Source organism: Lepidothrix coronata, unplaced genomic scaffold (assembly GCF_001604755.1).
Source record: "Lepidothrix coronata isolate B3197 unplaced genomic scaffold, Lepidothrix_coronata-1.0 Scaffold13, whole genome shotgun sequence".
In the NCBI taxonomy this organism is placed as follows: Eukaryota; Metazoa; Chordata; class Aves; order Passeriformes; family Pipridae; genus Lepidothrix; species Lepidothrix coronata.
Window position 1 is genome coordinate 5,508,090 of NW_016690193.1, and position 27,680 is coordinate 5,535,769.

Genomic DNA, 27,680 nt, shown 5'->3' on the forward strand with positions numbered 1-27,680 from the left:
TTTCTAGACACTCTGTTCTTATTCCTAATAATTCTTAGGTGGGCAAAAGCTTTTAATTTTTCTTTTTTTTTTTTTTTTTTTTTTTTTTTTTTTAACCAGCCTGCACAGAAAAGTTGGTCCTGTTCACACTTTGGTAGCTTTTAATATATTGATTTCCCACATTCCCCTATAATTTGTAAATAGTTTCAGGTAATGCAAGATCAAACTTTATAAAGGAAATTTTATGATTTTTTTCCCTGTTTAACAGCATGACAAGTCTCCTTTCCAATTTAAAGAATGTAGTTTTTAAAATCAATACAGTTCTTAAATTATTAGTCACTAGCAAGAATCATAGTTCATAGAAAAGGAGGCAATAAACGACAAAATATAAAGAGTGCCTACTTTAAAAAATGGATAGAAATCAGAGTCTCAGAAAATAATCACAAAGGTCCCTGTAGTGTACCTATTATCTAAATGAAAATCTGTAAAACCCTGTCACTATTTACTATCGCTGTTACATATAACTATTAGGTGATAATTTCTCTTCTGTTTAGTCTCAATTCTGAGAAAATGTATAAATAAATCCTTAACTACCTAGAGATAAGTGCTAGTAGCTTGCAAAAATAACAGTGGATTTTACTTTGCTCTTCTTCTACCATGACATCACCTCAAAGGCATTCTTAGACTTTAAGTAGGAATACAGCATTGCTCTGCTGTATGTAACCAGCACAGGTTGGCTTCCTATGGCAGAGCAGACTGTTGCTGTGGGGTTGACAGTTGCACAGAGACCTGCACTTGTGCTTCACCTTTGTGAAGTGGGGCTTTGCACGAGGTCAGGTTCATCTGTCTGTCACATTTGAAAAATATTGGGCATTCAATTTGATCACTTCTATCGCATCAAAGATGTGCAGGCTTGTTGATTAAGTTCTAACATTTTTATTAATATTTTGTTAGCAAAGTAGTAAATTGCTTCCAAAATTTATATTGTCTTCATCCGTGTAAATACCCAGCTGTAAAATTAACTCATTTTTTTTATTCTTAATGACGATTTGGAACGAAAAACCCTCTGACAATTTTTCACTTGTTGTTGCTGTTGACTTGATCATCTATTTTTGATTTTTGGTGAAAAGCTGGGCTATACTCTAAAGTGTTTTATACCAGCAAACAGTTTCAAAACACTCTTATGAACCTTAATTCTACATTTATGTTGCATCAAAAGATACACTGCTATTTTAGGCACCCAATCACAAGGGGTTTTTTACTACATGAAAGGTACCTATGATTTTCTCAAGTAGGAAGGCAATTAAATAAAGTAAATACAGTATTTAAAGTTATATATATTGACAGAGCGCAAACAAGAAGAGATCAATGACGGAATTTAGTTTAACTAAAAGACAAGAATTCCAAGCCAAAAAGGATGACTTAAGAACAGGAAGTATTTTATTATTAACTTTTCATTACCCAGAACATCTCACATTGAAAAGCTCGAAGACAAATATGCCTACACAAATCAGAAGAGTTCAGCAGATCAGAATGATTTTCAGAAGATAAGCAAGGGCAACCCTATTAACAGCTTACATATTAAAAGCCTACAGATATGTGGCTAACTGCCCTGCCAGTTAGAAAGTTAAATAATTTGGTATTTAATCCTTTCCCCTCAAGAAATACAGATGATGACTGACTGCGTTGGATAATTTGGCTCAACTCAGTTATCTTACTCTCCTTGGCTATCTAATCATTTTGGTTATGTCAGTCAGCAGGGAAGTTCAGGGTTGGTTGCACAGAGTTAGCAAAAATTTAAAAAAAAAAAAACATTTTAAATTTTAGGGATTTTCAAGTTTCAAAAATAGCGGCCTCTAACATTCACATGCAGGCGCAGTAAGAAAAATAGAGAAAATAAAACATTTGAAAATTCAGATTCAGAAATTGCATTTACTATCCCAACCATTCACAAAGCCACGAGGATACTGATTTCTAACAAAATTACCATAACACATCACCTGTCTTCTTAAAGATGGTCATGCTAATTAAAGGACATTTGTCACGCTATTTAAAGGACATTTGTCACACTGTTAGAAAAACATTTAGAATGAGAGATGTCTACTGAAAAACTCTAAAGGTAACTAAGTGCTACCAAAAGACACCAAAGTTACATACTGAACAATAAATCACCAGATTGGTTTCATTATCTACACCACTACACTGAAAATCCCCTAGCCTCCTAACCAACTCGTTCAGATGAGACTCAAGAGCTGCTGTAAGTGATGTCAGGGTAGACTTATTAGAGCTCCCCCAAGGAACCCTTTGGCAGCTGAAAGGGAAGTGCTATTAGGGTCCACCAACCTCAAAATGCCTGTAGGATTATATGCAAAATTTTTTGGAAAGGCTGTGCCATCTGGTTTCACACCTCCACCTCTCAAGTGCCTTTGAACCTGGTCTTTCATGCACTAAATCACTCCTTTCAATATGAAGTCCAGCATTTTATTTCTCCTCAAAAATGATCCTTACAATTCTTCTTCCTGTGATTTATTGCTTAGCTCAAAAGTAGAGTGAAATGAACAGTCAAGCAGCCTGAGCATTCTGCCTCTGGAAATGTCTTTTGCCAAACAAACTGTCCTCCATTTTCACATGCAAGGTTTGTTTTTAATTTCATTTTGTTTTTTTTATACAACTACAGTTCTTCAACAACATTAGCCAGCTATCAGGAGCAAACATGGAAGCAGCCTTCCTGAATTCCTTCTCTACTACCCTAGCCTAAGAGCAGATGTGACAGCTTTGTGATTATTTAGATTTTCCCATTAAAACCAACCCAAAAGCTTTTCAACAACAATCCTGGCTTATTCAGTCAAACCTTTCATCCTCATCATTAAAAAAGTTTTGAGTACTTGTGAGAAGCTAACAAATGACAGCTCATAATCCCCATCTGTAACACCAGACGCCAGGTAGTGCAAACACAAGACAGGTGCAAATTTTGGTATTCCCATAGTGCTTATTATCTATCCCTTTTTAGAAACATAAGGATTTCTCTTAACACCACTACCAGTATCCCACATTAATCTTCCCACAAGCAAACTCTTACCCTGAAGCTACTATACAGTGTTATTACTCTGTCAAGAATTTTTTTCCTGAATTTAAAGAGTTGCTTCTACCAACTGGTAGAGTCAGACTGTGCGATAAGTCATCTACAGAAGCTGCTCCACAGCTGATTTGATCTCAAATATTGGAGCTGCCCTCATCGGAGCTCTACCATATGTAAAATAATTAAAAAATATTTAAGAAGTTGCACTCTTCTGTTCCAACTTTTCAATTCATTCCTGTTTTTCCCTTTTCCTACCAAAATTATAGGAAGAAAAATTAGCACAGTACATGCCAGACTTACTGCCTGTTTTTCAGGGGGGGAGGCAATGGATAGGATTGTGGCATGATCAAGACACTAATAATGAATAGGGACACAGCATAAATGCACCTAAACAACATAACTGAAAACTATGGTGCTACCTGAAACCTAGTATTAAATGTACATTTGCTTACCTTTTTTTCCACTAGCAAGCATGTCAGACACAACGTCTCAGTATTTGAAAGCACAAAAAAATCTAGAGCTGTGCCAGTACACAGGGGATTACTTTGAGAATGGGACAGAATCACTTTGCTTTGGAATTTGCAGAGAAGCCATCAGCCTGCTTTCTCAAAAATGTTGATCCTGAAAATTGGAAAAGGGATAGTCAACTAGACGATTCTGTAATACTTAACACATAAAAGATAAAGGCTGCTAAAAAAACTTGGGAGAAGAGGAAAATGGTGTTGAGCGCTCTTTGGGGGCTTTGTTTGTTTGTGGGATTTTTGTGTGGGGGCTTTTTGCTACTTCTTTTGTTTGGATGTTTCTGTTGGTTTTTTGGTTGGGGGAGGTGGTTTGGGTTTTTTTAATCAAACATATTAAGTGAAAAGTAGTTTATAAAATATTTAGTAAAGGATTGAATAAAAAATTACACATAAATAATTGAGATATTGCATTCTTTAGAACATATATGATAAATAAGTTTGAACAAATAAATTTGAACCATGACTACAGAATAATCTTGAAAGACTAAAGGAACATTTGGACATCACTGTGGAATATTTCTGTTGAAGCACCATCCAATAGCTCCAATTACACGGCATCAGTGAATTTACAGTTAAAGAGTGACATGTTTTTATATACATATAGATCCTTCTCAAGTCATAGACTCATTGGAAGCTTTTTTTTTTTGAGGTGTCTCACAGCAAACAAAGTAGCCTGACATATGGGAAACTGGGAAGACAACTGGAAAGGCTTAGAAACTTGCCATTACCACTAACTTTATTGAATAATATACTTTCAAATTCACATGCCAGCATACATAACACATATTAAATGCTTTAATGCAGTACTACTGACTGATAAAGACTAATCAGCTTGATCTGATTTGTATTCATTCGTCCAGAACCATTTTAGAGGTAAGAAGGAAGAGAGAATCTCTTTGAATATCAGTTAAAGTTGGCACAAGTAGAGAATAACATATTTTAGGCTAATATTTATTGTTGCTAGAGAGTGAAAGTATAATTCTGTCATTAATTCTTCTGTGTAGTTGCTCTGATTAGATCCACTCCTTCTTGAGTGAAATTAATGAAAAAAATACTACTTGAAAAAAGTTTTTGAGTTAGCATGCTTGCCATTTCATCAACTAAAAAACTTACAATCTGAAATGTACTTCAAACTCTGAAGACAAAATGCAATAAAACACATACTCATTTTTTAATCTTGAGTTTTGACATTTAACTGTAATTTACTGTAAGGATACACTCTCATAACGAGGGCTCCCAGAATATACTCATGACTACAATATTAAAATGTAATGGTTTAAAGTTATTTTCATTAGTGATGTACTCTCTGCTTATTAGGAGGTGTAAACTTCAATGCCTATTAAGTCAAGTTGACTGACAAAAGTACCATTGTGGTAATCCACAGGGCTGGTCATTCACCCCAGTCCACCTTCATCATGTATTCTCCTCCTTGCATCATTAATGCAGATTGGATTTCCCACATTACTATCTTTCCTGGATTTGTACACATTTTTGTTTCTGTTTTTTCAACACTTGGCAAAATATAGTTCTTTCAGATTGTTCCGAAACAGAAAAAATGTTAAGAGCCCACACACCAGCCAGATCACTCCCAGAGTCATGACATTCTGAGAGATTTATGAAATTGTTCAAGACAAAAATCACTCTTCCATCGTAACTGCTCTTGAAGACTTTTTGAAAACAGCAGGGCACACTACATTAAAATTTACACTAGAACAGTACTATAAAGTAAATTATAGACTATGTAAAAGTAATACTCATTTTCAAGTTAAATATGTATACCTAAACTTCTATGCTAAGATGCTATAAGACACACTAATAAGGTTTCCAAATACTAAAAAAGAGTCCCTGACAACATAAACATTTATTACTAAATGAAAGTCTAATGAAAGCCTTTAGGTAACATGGAGACTGAAGGAAAGAGATTGTCTCATTTATTTAAAATACATTTCCAGTATGTTTTCTAACCTTTCCAATTTTTAGGGCATTTAAAGTGGTTAGACATTGTTTGCACTGAATCATCCGACTGTCTGGTTTCATGTGGGAGGAAAGGGTTAACATGCGATCAAAGACATAACTTGGGACAAGAAGCAATAAAGGTTGCCTGCTTTTTCTCCACAGTTGCAGTACCCCATCCCTTGTTTATGGCAATAACTTCTGCTTGAAACAGGTTGCCAGAGTGATCTAGTTGTAAATAATGATATTGACAACTAAAAGGAAATCAATTTTCACAAGCTCTTGTCCACATAATTTGTTTTGATTGCCCCTCAATACTTTCTTAAAAAAAACAAAAACAAAAACCCAAAAAAACCCAAACAAAAAAACCAAACAAAATCCCCCCAACAAACCAAAAAAAACCCCAGTTTTAAGACTTATATGAATGTTCCATAAACAGAATCAGTTTCTCATTTACTGAACACTCCTGAATTTTTTCAGGAAGAAAAGTTGTACTGAAGTTGTTGAACAGAAAAAAAACTCCACTGAAGTATGACATTTGAGCTAACATAATTTGATTTAATTTTGAAATGAATGTTACTTATTCAGAAATAAGAAAATCAGCTGGGTTTTTTTTATATCTCTTGCCACAGTGATAGTAGGTGGGATATACAATAAAATTCCAAAATCATAGAATTCAAATCTTAGTGAAATATTTAATAAATTTGTAAAAAAAATTGTCATCCGAGGAAAAAAAATTACTTTGTGCCACAAACCGTCAATGGAACAATTTCTGACTATTTTCATCCTGAGCCACTGTAAGACTAATATCACAGAAAAATACAAAAGAAATTGCACATACTACATATACTTCATGAGAAACTGCATTTCTATTTTGGCCAAAGGGAAAGGAACCACGTCCTTCAGAGTACAAAACTTGCTATCAGATAAATATATTCATTACTTTTAAGAACTAAATGACAACCAATATGATTCAAAATGTCTCTCTTCCTTTCAGAATCTCAGAAAGTCCACAGTGACATCTCAGGTTGTGGAGGTTAAGGACACACTTCCATAGACTTTTGTGCAGGCCCACAATTTTGCTAGATTCATGTCTAACCCTGCCTTTCTGCAACTCTGCTTCACACACACAGATCTTTAAACTTTTTATGATATCCATGTGACAGAATGAGACATGGTCACAGGAAAACAAGATGTTATGATTTGATTAGGAAGTCTACTTCAGAGGTTCTTTCACTTCAAAGGTTTCCCTGCTCCTCTCCTCCCCCCCACTGCCCCCGCTCATTTTAGTCTCACAGATAATAGCCATCCTCGGGGTTGTACTTTTTGTAATTTTTTTAAATGAATTTTGGGGTAATATTTGATGTCTCATCTAAGAAATTACCTCATCCAATACCTTAAGCACAACTTTAAAGCAAAATGAAATCTCCAAGGTAAAAATTAGTTCAAAAACATCTTTGATTTAAAATGAATTTTTGCCACACAGAAGAAAATGAATGACTGAATTTGCATGCTGGAGCATCTTTAGTAGCCTGTTCCATTATCTATGCTTAAGTTTCACTGTACCTAATCAGCAGAAACTCTGAACACAAAGGTTTTGTTTTAGAGTCCTTCCCATCATATGAAGAGTTTTCACTTCATGTAGCATTGCAAAGCTCTACACAACACTCATATACTCTCCTGATTCTTCATACCACCTTGGCTTAAACAACTCTCAAATCCTTTTATTTCCAAAACCTCTTGATTACTTCTTAAGAGAGTGTAGAAAAAACTTTGTTTAGGAGATAATAATGTCCTTTCAGGATGGATTTTTAGTTATCACAGCCAAAGTTAAGCATCTCTTGGGCTTTGGCACCTACATGCGAGAAACACACTCAATAGCTGTGAAATCTGTGGACTTGTGAAAGGAAAGGAAGGCAATGTATTAGCTTTCCTCTCCCTGTTCTATTAGTGTCACTGTTTCTATTAGTATTTAATTTTTTTTGCCTGTTTCAATCAACAAGCTCAATTAAAAAGGTTCCGCAAACAACATTAACCTGCTAAATTCTAAAAGAGCAAAGTTTAGCCAATTTGGATGAAATAAACAACAAATATTATATAGCCCTAGACAGAATATCTATTTAATCTTCATTACTGTTAAAAGCGAGCAGTACTAACAACATCTCTTCATCAAAAGGAAAAAACTCAAACCAAACCAAAACACTCTCTTAGACTGACCCCCAGGTCGCCATTCAGGTACTGCAACAAAATCCCGAACCACCTGCTCAGTCGTTTTTAAACCAGGTCAGTCTTTAAGCAGCTTCTTGGATTTTCATCTTTGCTTGTGTAGAAGAGGGTTAAGTCTGCTCTTTGCAAAGATCTTTGGCATGATCTTTGATGACAAATGACATGCTGCCATATGCCAAAAAAGAAGGGGAATACAGTCACCCCCAGCTTCAACTTTAACTGGAGCTGCTTTGTTCTGAGTGCCCTGAATAATTAATAACTACTTTGGCAATCAGTCATGCATTCCTTAATGGCACCTCAGGCATCAAGTATCCCATTCACCCGCTCCCCAACTAACAATGGACTTTATTACATCAAGTTTTCTCTGCCAAACTCGTAACTGACATAGTTTAAACTAAACAAGTCACTAGGAAGACTGAAGCCCAAATATATATTATAAGAGTTTATAAGACTTCCCTCAATTGCATGTGGCTACTATATGGATTAGAGCTATAACTGTGGCAAGTGAGAAGAAGGGGAGAAGAAATAAAATATGGATTGTTTTTGCAATAAAGTTCTAGGAAGCTTTAGGTGGCATAGTGCTGCCAAAATCATGACTTTTAATAAATGCATAGCTGGTCAAAATTGAGAACCATTGCTAGGCAGCCCTGCCAGAATAAAGCAGCTCACCAGTAAGTGCAGACTAAGTGACAGGGCAGAGCATGAAAAGAGTGACTGAGAATAACAGCTGTGCTGAAAGAAACATAATAATTTCGAAATAACACAAACTACATTTTCTTAATAGGAATAAGATTTTCCAACACTTGCTCCCACTTCACGGTATTGCAGACAAAATTAACTTGCAACTATAGAACAGAGGAAAAAAAGTGGACTTAGACCAGAATTATAGAAAGTCCTAGATGTAGCCAGGGTACAAAAATTAAAATGGAAGAAATTCAAATTATTAGTTTAATTAGTTAGAATCTAAAGAAAAACTTAATGTTTTTCTCAGGGAGTATTCTGCTTGTATACAGTATGTGCATTGCTTTTACGCAGTGTCTTGTAATCCCACAGTAAACCTTTGTAGCGAATGATGTTACATCTAGTGACATCGGAACGGCAGTGAGTGCCTTAGAGTGACTAACTCTTAGAAGTAAAGTAATCAGAGCAGTAGCCATTCTCCTCCTACTTACGTGAAAAGTTGGTTTGAAATATAATATACAAAGTAAAAAAAGAAAAAATGTATACGATAAATTACAGCAGATTTAAACAAAGCCATTTCTCTTGCTCTTTAAAAGACCTGAAAATGTGTCCGGTGCCCCTCTCTGTGGGTGGCCTCCAAATACAGAAACAAGCTTGCACTGTTTTATTTCAGTTTTGCTTCATTTCTCCCCAAACAATCTCTCATTGCTAGTCTACCAGTCATCTCCCCCTCCTCAACACTTGTCAAAAAAAAGAGGAAAAAAATTAACTGTTTAGAACCAATTCATTGAAGTGAATCTCTAAGTGAATCAGTTATGATATTGCAAGAATTATTTAAAATTTACACTCATTCTTATAGCTGACATCTTTTTTGTGGGCATTTGGGAGTGGGGCTGTAAATCTTATTTTCTTCTGAAAAAGTGGATAAGATAGCATTACAGTTATTAAAAAAAAACAAACTACCACTTTTTTTTTTTTTTTGCATCACTTTTCAATTGCTTTAGGTACAAAAAGCAGGTTTAATTCTGGAACTCAACTGTATAGATTAAATTTACAATCTGCTGTCTGAAATGTATAATTGCATTCTGCTTGACTTATTAAGGCATACTTTTTTGTTGAAAAAAATCACAGCCCTTTTAAAGAGAGATTTAGAAATTAACCCATAAGCAGTTGCTACACTACACATTTTGGGGCTCATTCTGAATTTTTATGGCAGGAAGCAGGCTGCTCTGGCCTGTTCTGTATGTTAGAGAGAGCATGTTTGGTTGCTAAAACAGTTTGCATGTATTCTTCTTATGCTATATGTGCTTTCTTAGTGGAATGAAACGAGGAACAAAAAATGCATCTTATGATGTCAGCTCTGTTTTTGTCTGTTGAATAAGTGATTTAAATATTTCAAACATTAAACCATCGTTGTGCCAGTGATGATAATTTAAACTTTATAACCAGTTTTCGCCATCAAATATTAAGGAATAAACTCAGTCCATTTGTACATCATGGCATAAAAATAATTATACATACACTCCGGTATTTTCAGGTGCCTTCATTTAATCAATTCCACAGAAGTTGAATCATATATAAGTAAGATAGGAGATAGGTATGTAGCAGGTAGGATGTAATACTAGAGCCGTGACAATGAAATTTGGCACCAGCCCCACAAACATATGTATTTGGTGATTTTCTTCTACTATTTTCTAAAAGTAAACATACTTATTTCATTCTGCCCTTGGGTGTATGAAAGTTTAAACCTGGCCTTATTTCAAGTTAGTTTGGAGACTGACATTTTATTTAATTTTAAAATTCACCCATTATCAGGTCATAATATTCTACCAACAAAAGGGTCTAACTCACAAAAGATGCAAATATGCTGATCAAACCTTTGATCACTTTAGGGGAGTTCTTAGTTAGGCAAAAATATTTTAAAATGTTTATAGGAAAACAATAGAAAACAACATAAATAAATATATATATAAACACCCAACTACACTACACTGACATCATCATAAGTATGCTAAATATATTAAGTAGAAGATTATGTACTGTTGAGAAGATTCATGGGATTCATGGTATGGGTTCTTTGCTTCTTCACAATAACTGAAATTTTGCAAATAGGGAGAAGAAGCAAAAATGGCAAAAAAATAAAGCAAGCAAAATTCATACTGAGTGAAGCACATGTCAGTGGGGTTACAACATGAATTCTCTTGATCAATTTTTTATTGAGCTTGCAGATATTTTCCACCAACCAAATACCACAGACCACAAAACTACTTAGGAGATTCAAAGTGAATTATGAGGAATTTAACAATAAGTACTCCTTATTGTCTTTAAATATGGAACACCTACTCTAAAACAAGTCAACTCCTGTTTTCCTCCATTCTAATGTTTCAAAAAATTATCTCATCCTTAAAAATCTATAATCTTTTTTTTTACTATCACAGATCTTTCATTTGGTGAAAAAAAGTACCAGAAATCTGTTGACAGTGAAATTAGCCACATTTTAGACAATGAATAGTGTTTACTACCTGTTGCTTTAAGCAACTTTCAAGAGAAGTCTAGAGTACAGTTTCCATGGAAAACACAATGAAAACTGAGTATTACGCATTGTCTGCTTTGTCACTATAATAAAACTACCCAGAGGCGTAAGAACCCTCCTGTTTTGGAACTAAGTGTAATCATTTGGCTGTGTATGTCTAATAGCAGCTGACTAATAAAAACATTAATTTCTTCAGTCTTTTTTTGTAACTTCCCAATGCTCTTTCAACATCACAGTGCTGATTTGTATTCTGATTTTTCTGTTTCTCAAAGCTAGAATTATTTTTTTCCACAGTACAGTATTAGGAATGCAAACATTTTATTGAAGTTTCCAGACAAACAACTGAGCCCACAACTTCCAAGTCCAAAGCCATCCAAGAAGAACCACAAGAACACTCAGTTAAAAAAACAAAAATAAAATGTACAATTCAGGAAGACAGATTGCACATTATTGTTATTATTATTATTATTATTATTATGAAATAAACAGTAATTACTCTTAACCACTTCAAAGATTTTGTTTCCTGAAATGATCCAGTCTGAAACATGTTACTTACTGGCATAAGAAGTGTATAATGGATGCAGAATCCAGGTTCAGAAGGAAAGTATTCATCAGACACAAATCTTATTCTGATCTGGTTTCCTTTGGAGATTTGTCTGCTTGGCACAGTACTGGAACCACACCAGCGCCCTAAAACAGTGCCATCACTAGGCTCTTCAACTTCTACAAAGTCATACCTGAACAGAAAAGAAAATAGAGTGTTTATTTACTGACAAAAATTCTATAAGCTTCATGTTTTAACAATAAACTGACTTAGCAGTTTGCAAATCTTTTTTTAAATGCTAAAAGTATGTTGCCAAAGCTGGATATTTTAAACTTAGCTCCAAAGTTGCTACTGACTTACATACACATAATAAAATCATGCAGTGAGGTTAAAAAAATAAAAGCAGAGTTAGCATTTTGAAGAGCCCCCTGTGTATGGTTTTGTTTGTTCCTTTTACAGAAAGGAACAATTACCACATGTGGGATAGAGCAGAATAAAGTCAGAGAAAGAAAAAGACCAAAATCGCCTAAGTGTGGCACAGTAATTCATACTGCAGTATCACTAGCAGCATACTGCTGCCATCAGTGACAGTTCAGGGGTTTTTTGGTACAGAAAACTTGCTCTCCTATAATACCAATGGTGAAAAAGTTCCTAAGGGTTAAGGTGGCTTAGGGAAACTTGGAAGAAGTTTATCCATAACCCAATGAGACATTTGTTGAGCAAAGACTAAGACCTAACTGTGTGTCAGAAGGAACTTGGTATTTTGGTAATATTGACAAGACAGATATGGATTGGGAACTCTGAGAGAATGAAACAGTAAGTTTGATTTAGTTTCATTGTTCTTAACATGTGGTCTGAGTATCCCTGGGGGTCTGTGAACAACTTCAACTAGACCCATGAAAGGTAACCAAGAAATGCCAGTCAATCATCAATAACCCTCAGTATGGCATAGAGGTCCTCATTTTCACTGGAAATTTTTAGGGGATTCCCAAGTCATAAAAACAATGAAAGCCACTGCTCTAGAAGGTTCCTCTGGTTTGTGTTTTAACCTGTTTCATGTCAGTTCCCCAGCTGTCTACTGACAGAATAAACACCAAGCATTTCAGCTGGATTTTCCCTACTTCAGCTTGAAACCCCCAGAGCCCCAGTGGCAGCACAGCCCAATGGTTTGGGAAGGTGTGTGTGTGCTGGTTAAAGCAGGGCAAACACTTCGATGTTCACAGCTACAGCTTCTTGAGCCAACCTGTTACTTTTAAACCACAATTTGTATCCTAAGTACAAGCATAACACACCTTCGAGTGTGTGTTTGTTTCAAGGTTTCTGGTATTTTTATGTTCTCTTGCATGTGCAGTTATATACTAAATACATCTCACATAAATCTAAATTCATAAATACCAGAGTCCTTTTCAAGGGTACAAACAGTCCTACCTCTGATGATGACAAATGCTCACATTTTAAAACACACACACACACACGCACTCTACCAAATATGCCAAACAATATTTAATGTGAAAATTATTACCTCATAAACATTTTCTACTAAAGTTTTTTCTGTATTTTTTTTCAGTATATCTAATCTTTATAATGATTCCCAGTTCCCTAGTTAGACAGCAAGCAATAAATTCTTGTGTTGCATGTTTGTGCAAGACTGATTTGCACATTTATTATCTCCATTTAAAGGACCAATATTTTTTCCACTTAATTAAAAATGAATGCAATGAATATGCTCATTAACTGCGTTCAAAATCCATTATTGCCATGTACCACAGTTTTAAATCTTTGTTGAACTCATGATACTAATTACTTTATCATTATCTTTTTTCCCCCCAAACAGGCACTAATTCCTTTTAACAGATCCACCAGTGTTTTTACTTTATGATCAGGTATACAACTTATTACAAAAGGCAATGTGTATATTAATCGTACCAAGACCTCAGGGCTCAACACATTTATCAAATTGATTTTGAGCACTGAGCTTGTTTTCTTTTTAAGATCAGCTTATGAAGCTGATAACCTTTTTAATTTTTTTTAGTTAAGAATAAGAAATAATTATCTACTTTTCTGCTTTTTAAAGAGTGAATTAACCTAATATTTATTGACTGAGCTTTAAGATGTCAGGAGGGTCAGGCATAGTTCTTCTACCTAACTTGTAGTACTTTTTATTGCAGTCTTTTGTCTCCTGGTACACCTAAAGTAAAAGAGAAACTCAAATTCCACAGTTTAAATCCTAGACCCTTTAGTCAAGCAGTAAACTAGAGAGAAATAAGTATTCTGAAAGACCAAACAAAATTCAGCTTAAGATTCAGTTTGGATAATGACATTTTTAGTCAGTGACTCTATTCCTGTCAGTTACCTGTACTGTTACCTGAATGTACTACAGGAGCCTACCAAAAGAATCTTCTGTGCAACTAAAGTTCCTCACATTGCACATGGACTGAAGTCTGAACTTGCTGTAAAAGTAACAAAACAAAGTGGTTCAGATGCTTTAGCATTTACCTGATTGTGCTGCATAATTTTGCATTTTTGTGTCACAGGGCTAAGGAGCAGTGGGAACAATAGCAAAACTATGGAAAATTATTTCCCCATCAGAAGAAGCCTGTGCTCAAATTGCAAGAAAACTAGGATAAATAACCAAGAAGTGAGAAACTATTTTCCAACTGCAATGGAGTAAAAAATGTTACAATGCATGATGAACTAAACACAGAGGCTTTCTTTTCTATGCAGTATGCGAAGGAGAAAACACGACTCTCTTTGACAATAAGAAATGCACTGGTACTGTATCTGTGATATTTTTCAAATATTACTAAGTAAAATTTATGCCAACAAGGGAGTCCAGTCTCCTCTCCTGGGATGAAAGATGCTTTTGCCTTGATGGTATGATGTCCACAATGCCTTTCATTACACCTGGAGCAGAACATGTATTCCCCTCCCCTAAGGCCTAGGGTGTCTGGGAACATGGATTGAATTAATAATCTGAACAAAGATAATTTATGGGAAAGGAGCAAGGAAGCAATGTACACAACTCAAAGCTTCAATGCCTTTCCAACCAGGAAATGTATTTTCCAAGGGTGTATGTTTTCCTCTCCTTTCTATATATTTTTTCTGTAGTTTGCACTGTCATTTGCTAAGCATCTCCTGACAGGAGATGGCTGCTTACCTTGGCTTGAAGTTTTCTGACCTTTTTGTGGCTTTCCTCTGCCTCTAGAATTCCACAAATATATTAATAAATGTGAGAAGCAAAAATCCAGGGGATCAAACATTTTGTCATCTCAGTGACATTGGATCTTTCTATCTGTATATAGATATGTGCCAGACAAAAATCTAGGAAATCCATTAAAGCAGCTTAGGAAAGGTGAAATTTATTTTTCCTTCTCCTTTTGAAAAGAACTTGTGTCTTTTTTTTTAAAATTAAGAAATAAGAAGTTTGTAACAATCCCTATCAAAATTTTTTACAGTTTTCTATGGTATGAGGTAATATTTCTGTTCCAACTTTTTTTAAAGGACATACAATTCCACAGTTTTCCTGGTGTTGGCATAACACACCACACTGCAGACTAAAACATTCAAGGTTCCCTGCCAGTTCAACAGAAAAATTGTTAAATACCACTGAGATGGTTTATGTTTGGACAGCTTCAATTTTGAAAACTAAAAACTGTCATCATGAAAATATAATTTTAATATTTTTCTAATCAGACTTTTAACACCATCAATCTAAAGGAAACTTTACTCTCCCTCTTCCACCTCTATTTGAAATAATTTCTGCTACTGAAATATTTATATTTCCTATGGACCAAAATTTTTGGTTTCCATCATTTGACTTAACTGTGTGTTTACATAGACAAAACTGTAAGGGCACTGGCAACACCTTACACAGTCTTCACCTTAAGAGAAGAGAATGGTCCTTCACATTAATATTTTCACCAGGTCAGGCAGTATAGCCACCTATTGCCCAACTTTGCAAGCTTCAGAATAGTTGTTCCATTTATTCCATTGCCTTTTAAATGCATTAATTTACATAATAATGTTTTGTATTTGTTGGCAGACAGGAATATATACATGAACCTGGGAGGGGGAAAGATTGGCCCATTCAGCCCAGTTCTCTTTTCAGTTCAATAGATACAAGGTTCTTGAAATTGCAGACCACTTGCAGTGCACACCTGTAACAGTTACCTATTAACAAGTTCACTTGCCAGCTAGGCAGCAGAGAAAAAAACCTCAGATGATACAGATGGCACCTTGACCAAAATGGTGGCCCAGGGGCATCACATCACCAGAAAATATTCCATACAGCGCAAAAGTTCAACAAAAATGATTCTGCTCAACATTATCAGAATTATTTAACTGCGGCTACTCTGAGTGACAGTAAAGTCAGGATATTGGAAGAAAACATTTTTTCAAAAACTAGCCAATATAAAATTTTAAATATTTAAAATGTTCCCTCTGGATTTTGTCTTTCTAATATGGATTTTTGAACAAAGTTACCCACAGTCATTTGACTCCAGTGCCCAAAATGGGCAATTTACCCATAGAACTCACCCTCTTTAGAAAGATTTGGCAGTGCCTTCCTCTATAACATGAAACTCCTTTGGATATCATTAAGATCATCCAAAGATTGAGAAAAGAGTTACATTCTACCTTTTCCGTCATGATTGATGTTTTAACGTAAAACAGAAAAAATGATGGAGCAGCACAGCAGTGATTTCACATGATATGAAATAAATTTCCACAGTAATTTCTTATGTTTGCTGATATTACACACACTGTGCCGTAACAGTCACTGGAAAGAAACAGTAAATCCAGATATAATCCAAATAAATAACTGATGAGGTCAGCTTTTTGTACTCAGAAAATGATCTTTAATTATGCACAAACATCACTTCCAGCAGTAGACATCACTTCCAGCCAATAGAGCAAATGAGCATAAAAGCCCAAGTATCCTGCCATGTCTACATTTTCCATGAAATAAAGATACTCAAGGTATAAACAGAGAATATTTCTAACTGCCATTCACCAAATATGGATTGTAGTTTCTGCGCCAACCTACTTTGAATACATCTATTTTAGAATATACAGTACTGTACATTAGGAACTCCTTTATGGAAACACAGATTCATTCACAAATGTTAGATGGTTGCCATGGTTCTCTCTACTTAATCTTTCCTCTTAGTGATTGTTAACAGCCTAAGGCTTCTAACACAACCGCACAACTCTCTCTGTATTTCTACCTTGTTATTTAGGATACATGAGACAAAAAAAAAAGTTTAATCCTCAGATTTCAATTCTCTTCCCCTTGATTCACTGTTAAGGTACTTTGATCATAGATATACACTTTCAAAACTGCAAAACAAGACCGAGTTCAAACCCACAAACTCTACTCTTCAAACATTTGAACACTTTTCATGAAAAGGGTGCACTCATTGCTTGATTTGGAGAAAGTATCTACTGCATTACCACTCTCCAGTCTACCAAAACACATATTTCCATTTTCTGTGGATCTGTTAAAAAGTGGAGGTATCACGTGAAGATGAGACATATACATTTTGCAAAGCAGCTTTTGTGCCTTGGTGAACTAGAGTCAAAGCACTGCATGTAAAAATAAGAAACTCAAAGAAATTTGTCTCTTCACACTTCTCTCCAAAACTCTCATTTGTGTCAGAAGTTTTTCAGCGCCCATTGATAAACTGCATATTGCTCAAAACATAGGCTTTCCCCGATGACTACGAAATTGGCACACAAACACCTCTAGGAAAGAAATCATCATGCCTGGTGTCTAGGTGCACTGGTAAACACTTAAGTATCTCCACCTTAAGCATATGCATATCCCATAGTTCTGAAAGTAACATCTGCCTTGTGGGGAGGAAGAAACATTAACTTTTACACAAGAATGAGAATTTGTAAATTAGATACATTGGTAAATGTAACTCAGGTTTTAAAACAAAACAATTTTATATTCAGACAGCAAGGCTGCAATTACTTAAGCATATATTAAACTCCTGATATGTATTAAGCACAAGTATTTTCAGGAACACAGAATCATATAATGCAGTCCTGTATAGCCTCTGTTATGAACCAGTTTATACTGGTGTAACTTGTACTGATACATCATTTCAAGCACTTGAACAAGAATCTTATAGAAAGAGACACTATAATCCTGCAGATCAGAAGTGGAGGTAAGAAGGAAAGAAGATGGTTTCCCAAACTCTTCCTTTTAAAAGATCAATTGTCAAATTTCTTAGAAGCCACAAAGAACCTATGTTCTTTGTATCACAGAACAACAGTATTCTCCCCAATGCCAGTGAGAATAAGAAATATGTTTAGTTCTTTTAAAATAAGGATTAAGTTTGGTCCAAAAATGACATGTTATAAATAGAAGAGATACACAAATCAAAGAAGTGCATGAAATTTCATACCATCATTACTATTATTATATGTCAAAGATGAATTTGGGAAAATTGGAAAGCTTGGAAAAATGTACTAACACATATGAATCAGCCTACAAATGATATCACAGTCCATTCATTACCTTGGCCTTCATCTTAAAATACAAAGGATGAATTTCTGTGGAGATGAAGGCTCCAAGAGTTTCCATCACTCACAATTACTATGCTACACTTACCTTATTAGTATCCTTTTTACAGATTCTCTTGTAGCCATATAAAATACAGTGAATAAAAAAGATTTTCCTCAAAATTAGAAGTTACTTGGAAAGGCTATTTTTCAAGGACCGAAAAATGGGTAACATCTACATGAAACATTTTCTTGTACTGTTTCACCTGCAATTTCTCTTCACCTGCAACTTTGTGCTACTGACTGCATGTGTGGACCACAGATTTCTTCATTATTCTGCAGAAGTTATGAATTTAAATAATAACACATAACAGAAATAGTATAAGAATATATAAGAACATTCTTACTACTCTGCACAGTAGCACTCCTATTCTTTGTCGTTGTCATCTGCCCCGCAAAGTATTACTTTTATAATTTGTTATTATTATTATGTACTTACAATACAACACCATGTGGAAATGATCACCAGAGTTCAGGGTCCTGCTGCACTAGACACTATACTTTCCAAAGCACTTTTGTCTTCATAAAGATGCAGCTGTTCTCAGACAGTTGAATCAGTTCAGTAAGTATCCTACACTGTACAGGACTACTCACTCCAAATTTTGGAGAACTAAATGCCTTACCAACTTTTTGCCAGCACTCCTCTGTAAAGTCTGGTATATTTTATCTTGAGAATTACAGCAATCATAATAAACCACATGTTCCTACTGTACAGATAAACATTTTGTAGAAAATCAAAAACACTAATGGACCTTAGAGTTCACATTAACAGCGAAGGCTGTAAAGCGTTCTTTCTAACCCAGTGTAAAATATTTTCCTCTCCTCACACTGTTCACAGTGGTCAATGTATCTGTTCCAGCTCCTGTGAATCCATAATCACATTTTTTACCATTGTTTTCCAAGCAGCATTTGAAATATTTATTTATTTATGTAATTGTAATTTTTTCTTTATGCACGATCCAAGATATTCCAGGAGATAAATCCTGGAATGTAGCAATGTCTCCAGTCAATGATGTGAAAAATATTGGCTAAGCAATTTTCTAATGATATTCAAAAGCATATTTCTTTTTTCTTGGGGGAGATGGATCATAAGGGGCATAAGCAGCATTTTCAACAATGAGAAGATTCACCCAGGGCATTGCAGGCAGCAGCCCTTCCCCTCAAGCACTCTCTGAGGTTAGATCACCCATTACACATCTGGTCAAGTTTCCCCTCTTCCCTTTCCCTCCCTCCATCCTACTTCAGTGGAGGCTGGGACTCTATCTATGTTTATTTAAACAAAAACACCTTTATTTTTTCAGCTCAGCAATACAATAACATTTGGTCTCTTGGCAACTACACTAGCACACAGGATTTATCAAGCCAGGACAGACCAGTTGTCATGAAGTCCAATATTCTGCTTCAGGAAAGGCTAATAATTGCTACTCAAACAGAAAGTGAAAAATCCCTATAATGTAACCGAGCAGTTTTATAACACTGCATGAGACAGAAAAAAAATGTGTTCCTAATCCTAGCAGGAGATCAGTTTTCACCTAAGGAGTGTAAGAAGTTTCTTCTCACTTCAGTTTAACTAGTTATAAATTGATGGTCATGAAATTATGCAAACCTATTTTTAATCCAGACACAGCATATGAATCAAAGACTAGTCTGAAGAGATACTTAATAATTGGGGTTAGTTTATCAGTCTCCCTTTTCACATGCTACTGTCAGAAAAGGAGATTATTTATTTATTTTACCTCATAAAACCCCCAGGAAACTCCAACATGACCATTTAAACTTTTTATAATAATGAGTCTTTCTTTTAGCAGTTTCTCATGTACATGCATCTTCTCAAATACCCTGATGATCATCTGAGAACAGATTAATGTAAATTGCATTACATTTCACTTCTACTTTATCCCAATGGAGCAGCATGGAGTGCAAGACAGGACTGTTACTGACTTGTCTGACTGCAAACTTTGCTGGTAATGCAGTCTAACTACAATTGCATGTGAGTAACATACTTTGTTAAAATGTTGATGATAACACTTCAAGTGGCATCTAGTGAGAGGGAGAGAGAAAAGGAAGGGGACAAGTGGAGGAAGATAAAAAAGAAAATAGGCATAACAGGTGAAGAAACACATTATCCATCTAGGAACAGGATAGCTGGAATGCCTGCTATTCTTGTTTAATCCTGCTTATATACCTGACGGTGATTCTGTAATCTTAACTGTACTTAGAGTTTCAGTAATCAGAAAACATCAGGAAGGGAGTGTGTGCTATGTTTAAACTGGCATACTTAGACACTACATGAGGTAACTTTAGATTATGTTGCTGGGCCCGCCTCTGCAGCTTGCATTTCTTTTGACATCAGGACTTAAGTGAGCCACACCAGAAACTACAGGTGGCTTTGGAATCTGTCTATGTCCCTGCTCAGGTGGTTATGGCTCACAGTATGTTTTTCTGCCCTCTCAAAGTAGACATTTACTTCTATATTTTAATAAGTGGTGGCGTGGGACCAGGGGAACTCCATCAATAACTGTTCCCATAGCACCCTAGACAGAAGCAATACCCAGCAGCTCCACACTCACATTCAAAGAAAATAACTTCAGTCTCCACCACTAGAAACACAGCCAACTACAGTAACATGAAACAATTTTAGAAGCAATAAATTAGGATTAGGACCATTTACAAAAATATTTTGATACTGGGGACACAGTTTACTTTATTCAAACAGCTTACTTGAGACTGAAAGGACCAGGAAGTAATTTTAAGGAGCCTAAAATGTTTTTTGAGTCAATGACTGTAGTCTCTGGTGTGAAAAAGGCGTAAGGGATTATGTCAACTGCCCACTCATCAGCAATCTCTCTCCAAACACTCATCTGGGCTGTGAAAATAGGTTTCAAATTACTTGCAAAATAATATCTATGACAGTGTCCTCTAGCAACAGCGTATAATAAAAATGAATGCTCGATTTACTATAAAGGAGGGAAAAGTGGGTGGACAAGAATGCAATCTCTAAGTTTGTGCAGTATGTCCTCCTGATCACATCCATCTATGCTATGCTGTCCTCCCATTCCGCTCAGAGAAGCATCTCCCTCACTTTCCCTTTATGTTGCATTCTGATTTGCATAGAGAATACAATTTTGCAGCTATAAGCCCTTTCTGCAGCACAGTTTACTCTTTCTGAAGCTTAAGAAATGTGTGTTGCAGTCATAACCTTACTACTCTTCAGTTTTCTGATTTGTTTTTTATCTTCTTTTATTGCCTGTGATATCTGCTTTGCCACATTTACAAAACTCTTATCATGAGAATGGTATTAAGCAACTTTTAATAAGCAATAGAGAACCCAAAAGAATGTGTATACTGGATAAAGTACACACCTGTGCCACAGTGTGAACAGTGGACAGCAACTAAACCAACAGGATGGGACCAGCTAAAAGATGAGTTAGTGTTTGAATTACTTGGCAATGAAAGAGTAATTTTTTTCAGGAATCATGTTATATCCAAAAGAAAGAGCCTTCTTTAAGAGAAAAAATAAAAACAAACCAAACAAAAAAGCCCCATAATTTTGTTCAATGAAGTCAGAATAGAAAAGAAACGGATCAAGGTATTTCTTTTGATGCAAAAGACCCCACTCATTTTTTTCTTCAAAACATTAAAAAAGCAGGAAGCATAAGACTATTGGATTCTTTTGCAATTCATTAAATTGAAATAATACTGTTATATTTCAACTCACATGAAAAAATTAACCTTTGTAGTATTAAACTTTTTTCTTTATATACAAAAGAACATTTTTTAGATAATCGAAGGACTCTGGTCCTAAATCAATCTGACTTCTTAAAAACTTTGATCCCCATCCCCACTCTCATACTCTATTTAAATCCATTCAGTATTTGGACCTTTCTTGTACTGGTACCACTTTTCAGTTATCTTGGAAATGGATTGAGCAATCAAAAATCAAAACAAAAAAAATGAAAAAGCACTCCACAAACATCAGAAGAAATTAACAGCTGCCTTAAACAAGTTTTATGGCATTTTCTACATACCACTCCTAAAATGCCACCTTCGTGCCACTGATACAAAGGACTTCTGATTAAATCAGCTATATCATATTAATTCTTTCCTATCAGTATTTGAATTAAACTAAGGCACTTGAACGCTAGAACTCATTCCAACTATTTAAATGATATGTCCCCCTTTCAGACTTTGAATAAAAATCATTAGCAAGTAATTTATGTGTCCAGAAAAAAGTAAATATTGTGTATTAAGGAATGAGCATTCATAGGGCTTTTATAATCCCATATATTAATGAATCATTCCTCTTCAAATGTATCTGACTCACAGAACAGAGCTATAATGAATTTTAACTTTAGATATGATTTCATTTTAGCTGAAGAAGTTATAGCCAATTATGAGACATTTTAGTATCACTGATATGTATAGTCACCTAAACAGAGCCTAGTGGGCCCATATGTGCAGCATCTCATAAAAAAAACCCAGGTGTCTAAAATTGAACAACTGAAATTCTAAGGCAACAGCTGTAAGAAAAGAGTTTTAAGGATTAGTCTTACTACAACACTAATCTCTGCTGTCAAGATTCTGTGGGTTTTAGTTCTGAATGTTTTGGGGATTTTTTTCCCAATTTGAAGCTTTAGAATTTTTGGAAACTTACTGTTTTCTGAATTCTCAAATAAAGGTGGCAGCAGCAATCCCTTCATCTTCAGAAGTGTTTGGGGAAGCAGTTAAAATCCCAGCAGCCCAGCTACTTAGCAACATGAGTCACCATGAACATTGTCTGCACCAATTCCACTTTAAATACAGAGTTCATTTAAAGGTCTTTCTCCAGTTATTCAGAGCCAACTTGAACTTTGTACTTATCCAAGAGATAACTTCACCCTCTGTAATCACAGTACATGAGAAGCATTTAACACTGTCCAACACTAAAGACAGCCCATCAGTTGTGTCCAGAAAACAATTTTGTTGAGAACTAGACCTTGATAAAGAACTTGTTGCCCTCAAAAACCCCAGAATTAATACTTACTTTATGTGGAAAGTTAAATTTGTTTCGCGAATCTATGTTTGATATTAGTATGTTCTTCACATATATATCAACATTGACTCTATAATGCACTCAAGGCAAAACAAAAAAAAGACTTCTTTTTCTTTGCTGGGGATCAGGGTGTGGGGTGGAATTTCTTCTGTCTAGAATAAAATTATGCTGACACTATCTTTTCATGCATGTGCTCTGTTGATGTTGCAAGGTGCTTCCATAATTAACAAGCAGCCAAAAAGAAACAAAATGTCTATCCTCCTTTTTACTGAAGCATTGGAGAGTCACAGTCATGCATCCATATTTTAAACCACATACTAAACATATAGATTTGTAGTAATTACAAGAAAGGCAGTTCCACGGGGTGCAAGTTAATCATTGTGTCTTATATGATACAGAAAGGTTTCTTTAGAAAATTATGTCACAGAAATTTTAGTCTTTTTATTGTGTTTACCGCAACTTATCACTGCATAATTTATGTAAACAAAAAAAAAAAAAAAGACTGCTAAGAAAACATTTTCTTTCCTCACAGTTTAAGACTAAAGATAGTGTCTTTATGTTTCCTCTTTAATACACTCGTTTCAGCCTTGTCAGACTTACCCAAATCTTTTTAATTTTTTTACTCTTATGCACAATTTCCTAACAATAAATTCATTAGGAATGCATATGACTGCTAAAGCAGTCTGGATTACAGTTTCTACTACAGAACTTTGATGTTCTGTGAATGGAAGGCAACAGCTCAGTCCCAAGACAACTGAAGTGAAAGCAAGTAGCTTACAGAAACACTAGGAAAAAGGAAGGCAGTGAATTTTATACATGTGGTTCTGAATAGTAAAGCATCATACTAAGAACCCCCAGAGGAAGAACATTCCCAGTATTAAAAGTTAAGTATTGAACTTGACATGAAGAGATAAAAAAAAGTGCATAGATTTTACCCTAAGTTAGCACTGACAGTTGCCTTCAGCTTAACTAATTTTCTGAAGGCAAAAGTTCTACATATTACACATATTAAGTAGACAAGCTTTTGAAATTCTTTCAAAACATTATAGACTAATGCTTCACTTATACAGCTAAATGAACAGATTCACATCTGCTGCTGCTAAAAGCTCCCCTCCCCCCCAAAAAACCCAAACAAAAAAACCACGCACAATACAGACTTCAGCTGTTAATAGTTTAAATTATTAGAGGACTAAAGAGATTTGGAAATTAGTGTAGCTATCCTAATATGAAGATGATGGTAAAATGGTATTTATTATCCAACTATTAGTTAGTTCCATACTCTTTTACTCGTGTATTTTATCCTTATCATCTTATCTACAGTAATTGTACTTTGGATTTGTGACACATTTCTGTGTTTTATAATATGCAATAAAAGTCAAACAGACTGTAATCATCTGATGATTAGAAAGAACAGCTGTAACCACTACTAACACGAACAACCAGAGCCACGCTGTGCACAAGGAGAGAGCAAGTTTGAAACATGCTACTATGTAAGCAAGATTTTTTTCTTTTCCTTTCCTATTGTAGCCTTGCATTGTAATGCTCCAATGTACAACCTACTCACAACATCAGACTTCCTTTTAAGGGCAGCTGTGGCATCCATGTTCTTCCTGGAAGAAAACTAAATCTATGTCTTCCTGTCACAGAGGTGAGTTCATCAGTAAGCTGTTATCACTTCATGTTCTCAGCTACAGAAAGCAACAAATTTGGACAGCAAGAAACAGTTGAGCAAAAATCAGCTCCTGGTCAAGAGGAGTCATGGAACGTCCCTGATGACAGGAGCTGTCTGGCACAGAAGTCTAATGGTTTTATGATTAAAACAGCATTGAGGGGCTAGCATAATGAAAATAATGACCTTTCATATCAGCTATCATAACAGCAGAAGAAAAATTGCATTGCTATTTAGTCAGAATGGGTAAGCATACACAATCTAAATCCACAATGCCTCTGTTTGCTAGAAATTCAGTGCAATTTCTATCATGTGAACAGTACTGCACAAAACACACGGGAGTGGCATCCATCCTTTTGGTTTGTTTGGTTTGCTGGGTGATGTTTTTGCTCATAACCTTTTCTTTTGCAAGTCACAACTGAAATCAAATGAAGTGTATGAGACTGAAATTACTGCAATATTGCAGAGGATTTATATATCCATATTATCAACCAAATAACCTAAATCTCTTCTAGATATATGCATGGATCTGGTTTTAATGAAAACTGGAGTTTGTGTTCACTTTGGAAAGGACACAGTGAGATTTTTAACAATTTGTCCAGAGAAAGGATCAAGTGCAGATGAAGTAGAACAGTTGTTAAAAAAATCATTAGCTGTCTTTTAAGGAACACAGAGATGATCTGCATAAATTTCAAGCACATCATAACTTTAAAATCAGGATAAAAATCATCTGGTGAAATACAGGCAAAATATCAGAATTTTATTCTAAAAAACCTGTAATTTAAACTTTGTTTCTAAAACATACAGAATACAGCAATCATGTTTAAGACTGATGAGAATTAGCACAACATGCACATTAATGTTGTTTCAGGTGAGTCTGGGTCAGCATGGCTGGTCTTAGACATAAAATTTGTTGTAATGCAAATGTTCAGCATTAGTAAGTATTGTAAGTTGAATTGTAAGTAATAACAGAGTGAAAAAAAAGCCATGCAGGGTCACTTCTGATTCACATCCAGGAAAATATTTGAAGTGGAGACTAGACCCTCAATATATCTGTAAAATATGATATTTGTTCTAGATGAAAAGACTTCAATGAATAGCTTGAAATGTCAGAACTGATGTCGTGGTTTGAACTCCCCAAAAATCCAACTTCCAAGCCCCCCACAATTTGCCTCAACGTAAGAGAAGTTTTCAGACAGGCACAACTCAGCATGGGGGAATTATATCAAAATTTATTACTTACACAATAAATACTATAATACATGTATATACAACAATCTTAACTATTTCTCCTATGGTAAAGCAATATATTTACATAGATAAAATCCCTCCTTTCCCTCCAATAAAAAAATCTATAAGGAAAGAAGAAGATTGCTTTCAGGGCAGCACAATCTCTTCTCTTCCAAGCAGCAGTTTCATTTTGTCGTAGCTGGAAAATCTCTCTCTCTCTCTTCATTACAACGCAGGGTTTTTTATTTCTCACTCCTCTCAGCCCTTCGACTCCAACCAAAGGTCTCTCCCGTGGGCCGCAAAGCAGGGACAAAAGTCACCTTACCATGGCCATATCACAGGGTGTGAGGCGTCCCATGGAAGTCCCTTCCTTGGGGGTCAAGTTCCCCCAAGTCAGAACGTTTAGGGGCTCTCAGTTCAGTTTTTGCCCCAAGCGTTCTAACAGAGCTCCTTTGCTTCATCTCTGCTGCAAACATGGCAGGGGGGAGGCCACTTGCCCCGCATTCCTTGGTCTAACTGTCCTGGTCCAGCTCACAGGACATCTCCGAGTTCTCAGCTTCTCTCCCTCTCTGTAGCTGCTGCTGCATTTTGGAACTCCCTTCAAATGGAAGCCCACCCCTCCTTCCAAAGGCGGGTCTAAAGGGGTTTCGGGAGTAATTCAGTCTTACCCCAAAACAGTCTCTGCTGACTTTTCTTTGCTCTGTTGCTGGCTCTCTCTCTCTTCGTCGGACATCTCTGTGTCTCTCAGCCTGGCTATGTGCCATGTTGCTGCTTGCCGGTTATCTTCTCTTGCTCTGTGGAATTTCTCTGTGTAGTCCTCTGGCCAGAAGCCAGTCTTAGCTCCGGCCATTCCGTGCTGCCTCCACCGCTGCTCCGGCGTCTTTCTGCCATCCACTCACAGTGAAGAAACTTCCCCCCAGCCTTTGGCCACAGCACCCGCTCCAGTTTTAACACTGCACCAGGCCCCCACAGCCCGGCTGGCGGCTGGGGGCCTTGGCCCCCAGCGGGGCTCATTGGCCCCTCTCTCTAACACATGGTGTCTCAAGTCATGGCTGCCTCTCCCTCCAGCTACGTATCAGGTCTCTTTTTCCGGTCTGTTGTAATATGTTAATTTCACAGGCGCGAACCTGATTGGCTCAACACCAAGAACACTACCACAAGTGCTTTGGAGAAATCCAAGTGTGGAGGTCAGCCAGATACAGGGAAAAGCTTGCCATAGTTTCAGGATACATCTATGACATAATTTATTCACCACTACCATTTTATGTCTGTTATAGAACTATGTTAAACAAAAAACCCTTATGTAGCTGGATATCTTCATGTTTTATCTTTCTCCAATGTATGAGCAATATTTGAACTACTATGAGATTTTAAAACTGTTAATTATCTTAAGCTTATATACTTCAGCCTATTCCCTCATTGTTCCTGTGAGCTACATTGCAGGGCACTACAGTCAACAATGATGATGGAGAAAGCTCTGGCATTACCCAGAACAAGAAACTTAACAAACAGGTAGAGGAACTGAAAACTGTGACAGTTACCACTGCAGGTAACTCATGGTGTTGTCTCATACACTACAGAAGGGAGAGAAAGAGATCCTGATACACACTGTACACTGTTTCATAGAAAGTCTAATGGAATGCTACCACGCTGCAGTTTTTACCTA

At 35.9% G+C, this 27,680-nt stretch overlaps 1 protein-coding gene across 2 annotated transcripts in view; it reads right to left on the reverse strand.

Annotated features, from left to right (window-relative positions):
* PDGFC (platelet derived growth factor C) overlaps positions 1 to 27,680 on the reverse strand; it is a 125,199-nt gene that overhangs the window by 22,925 nt on the left and 74,594 nt on the right. For both annotated transcript variants that reach the window (XM_017806029.1, XM_017806030.1), the window contains exon 4: positions 11,529 to 11,709. In XM_017806029.1, coding sequence (XP_017661518.1) covers positions 11,529 to 11,709 — 181 coding nt within the window. The remainder of the gene's footprint in view (positions 1 to 11,528; positions 11,710 to 27,680) is intronic.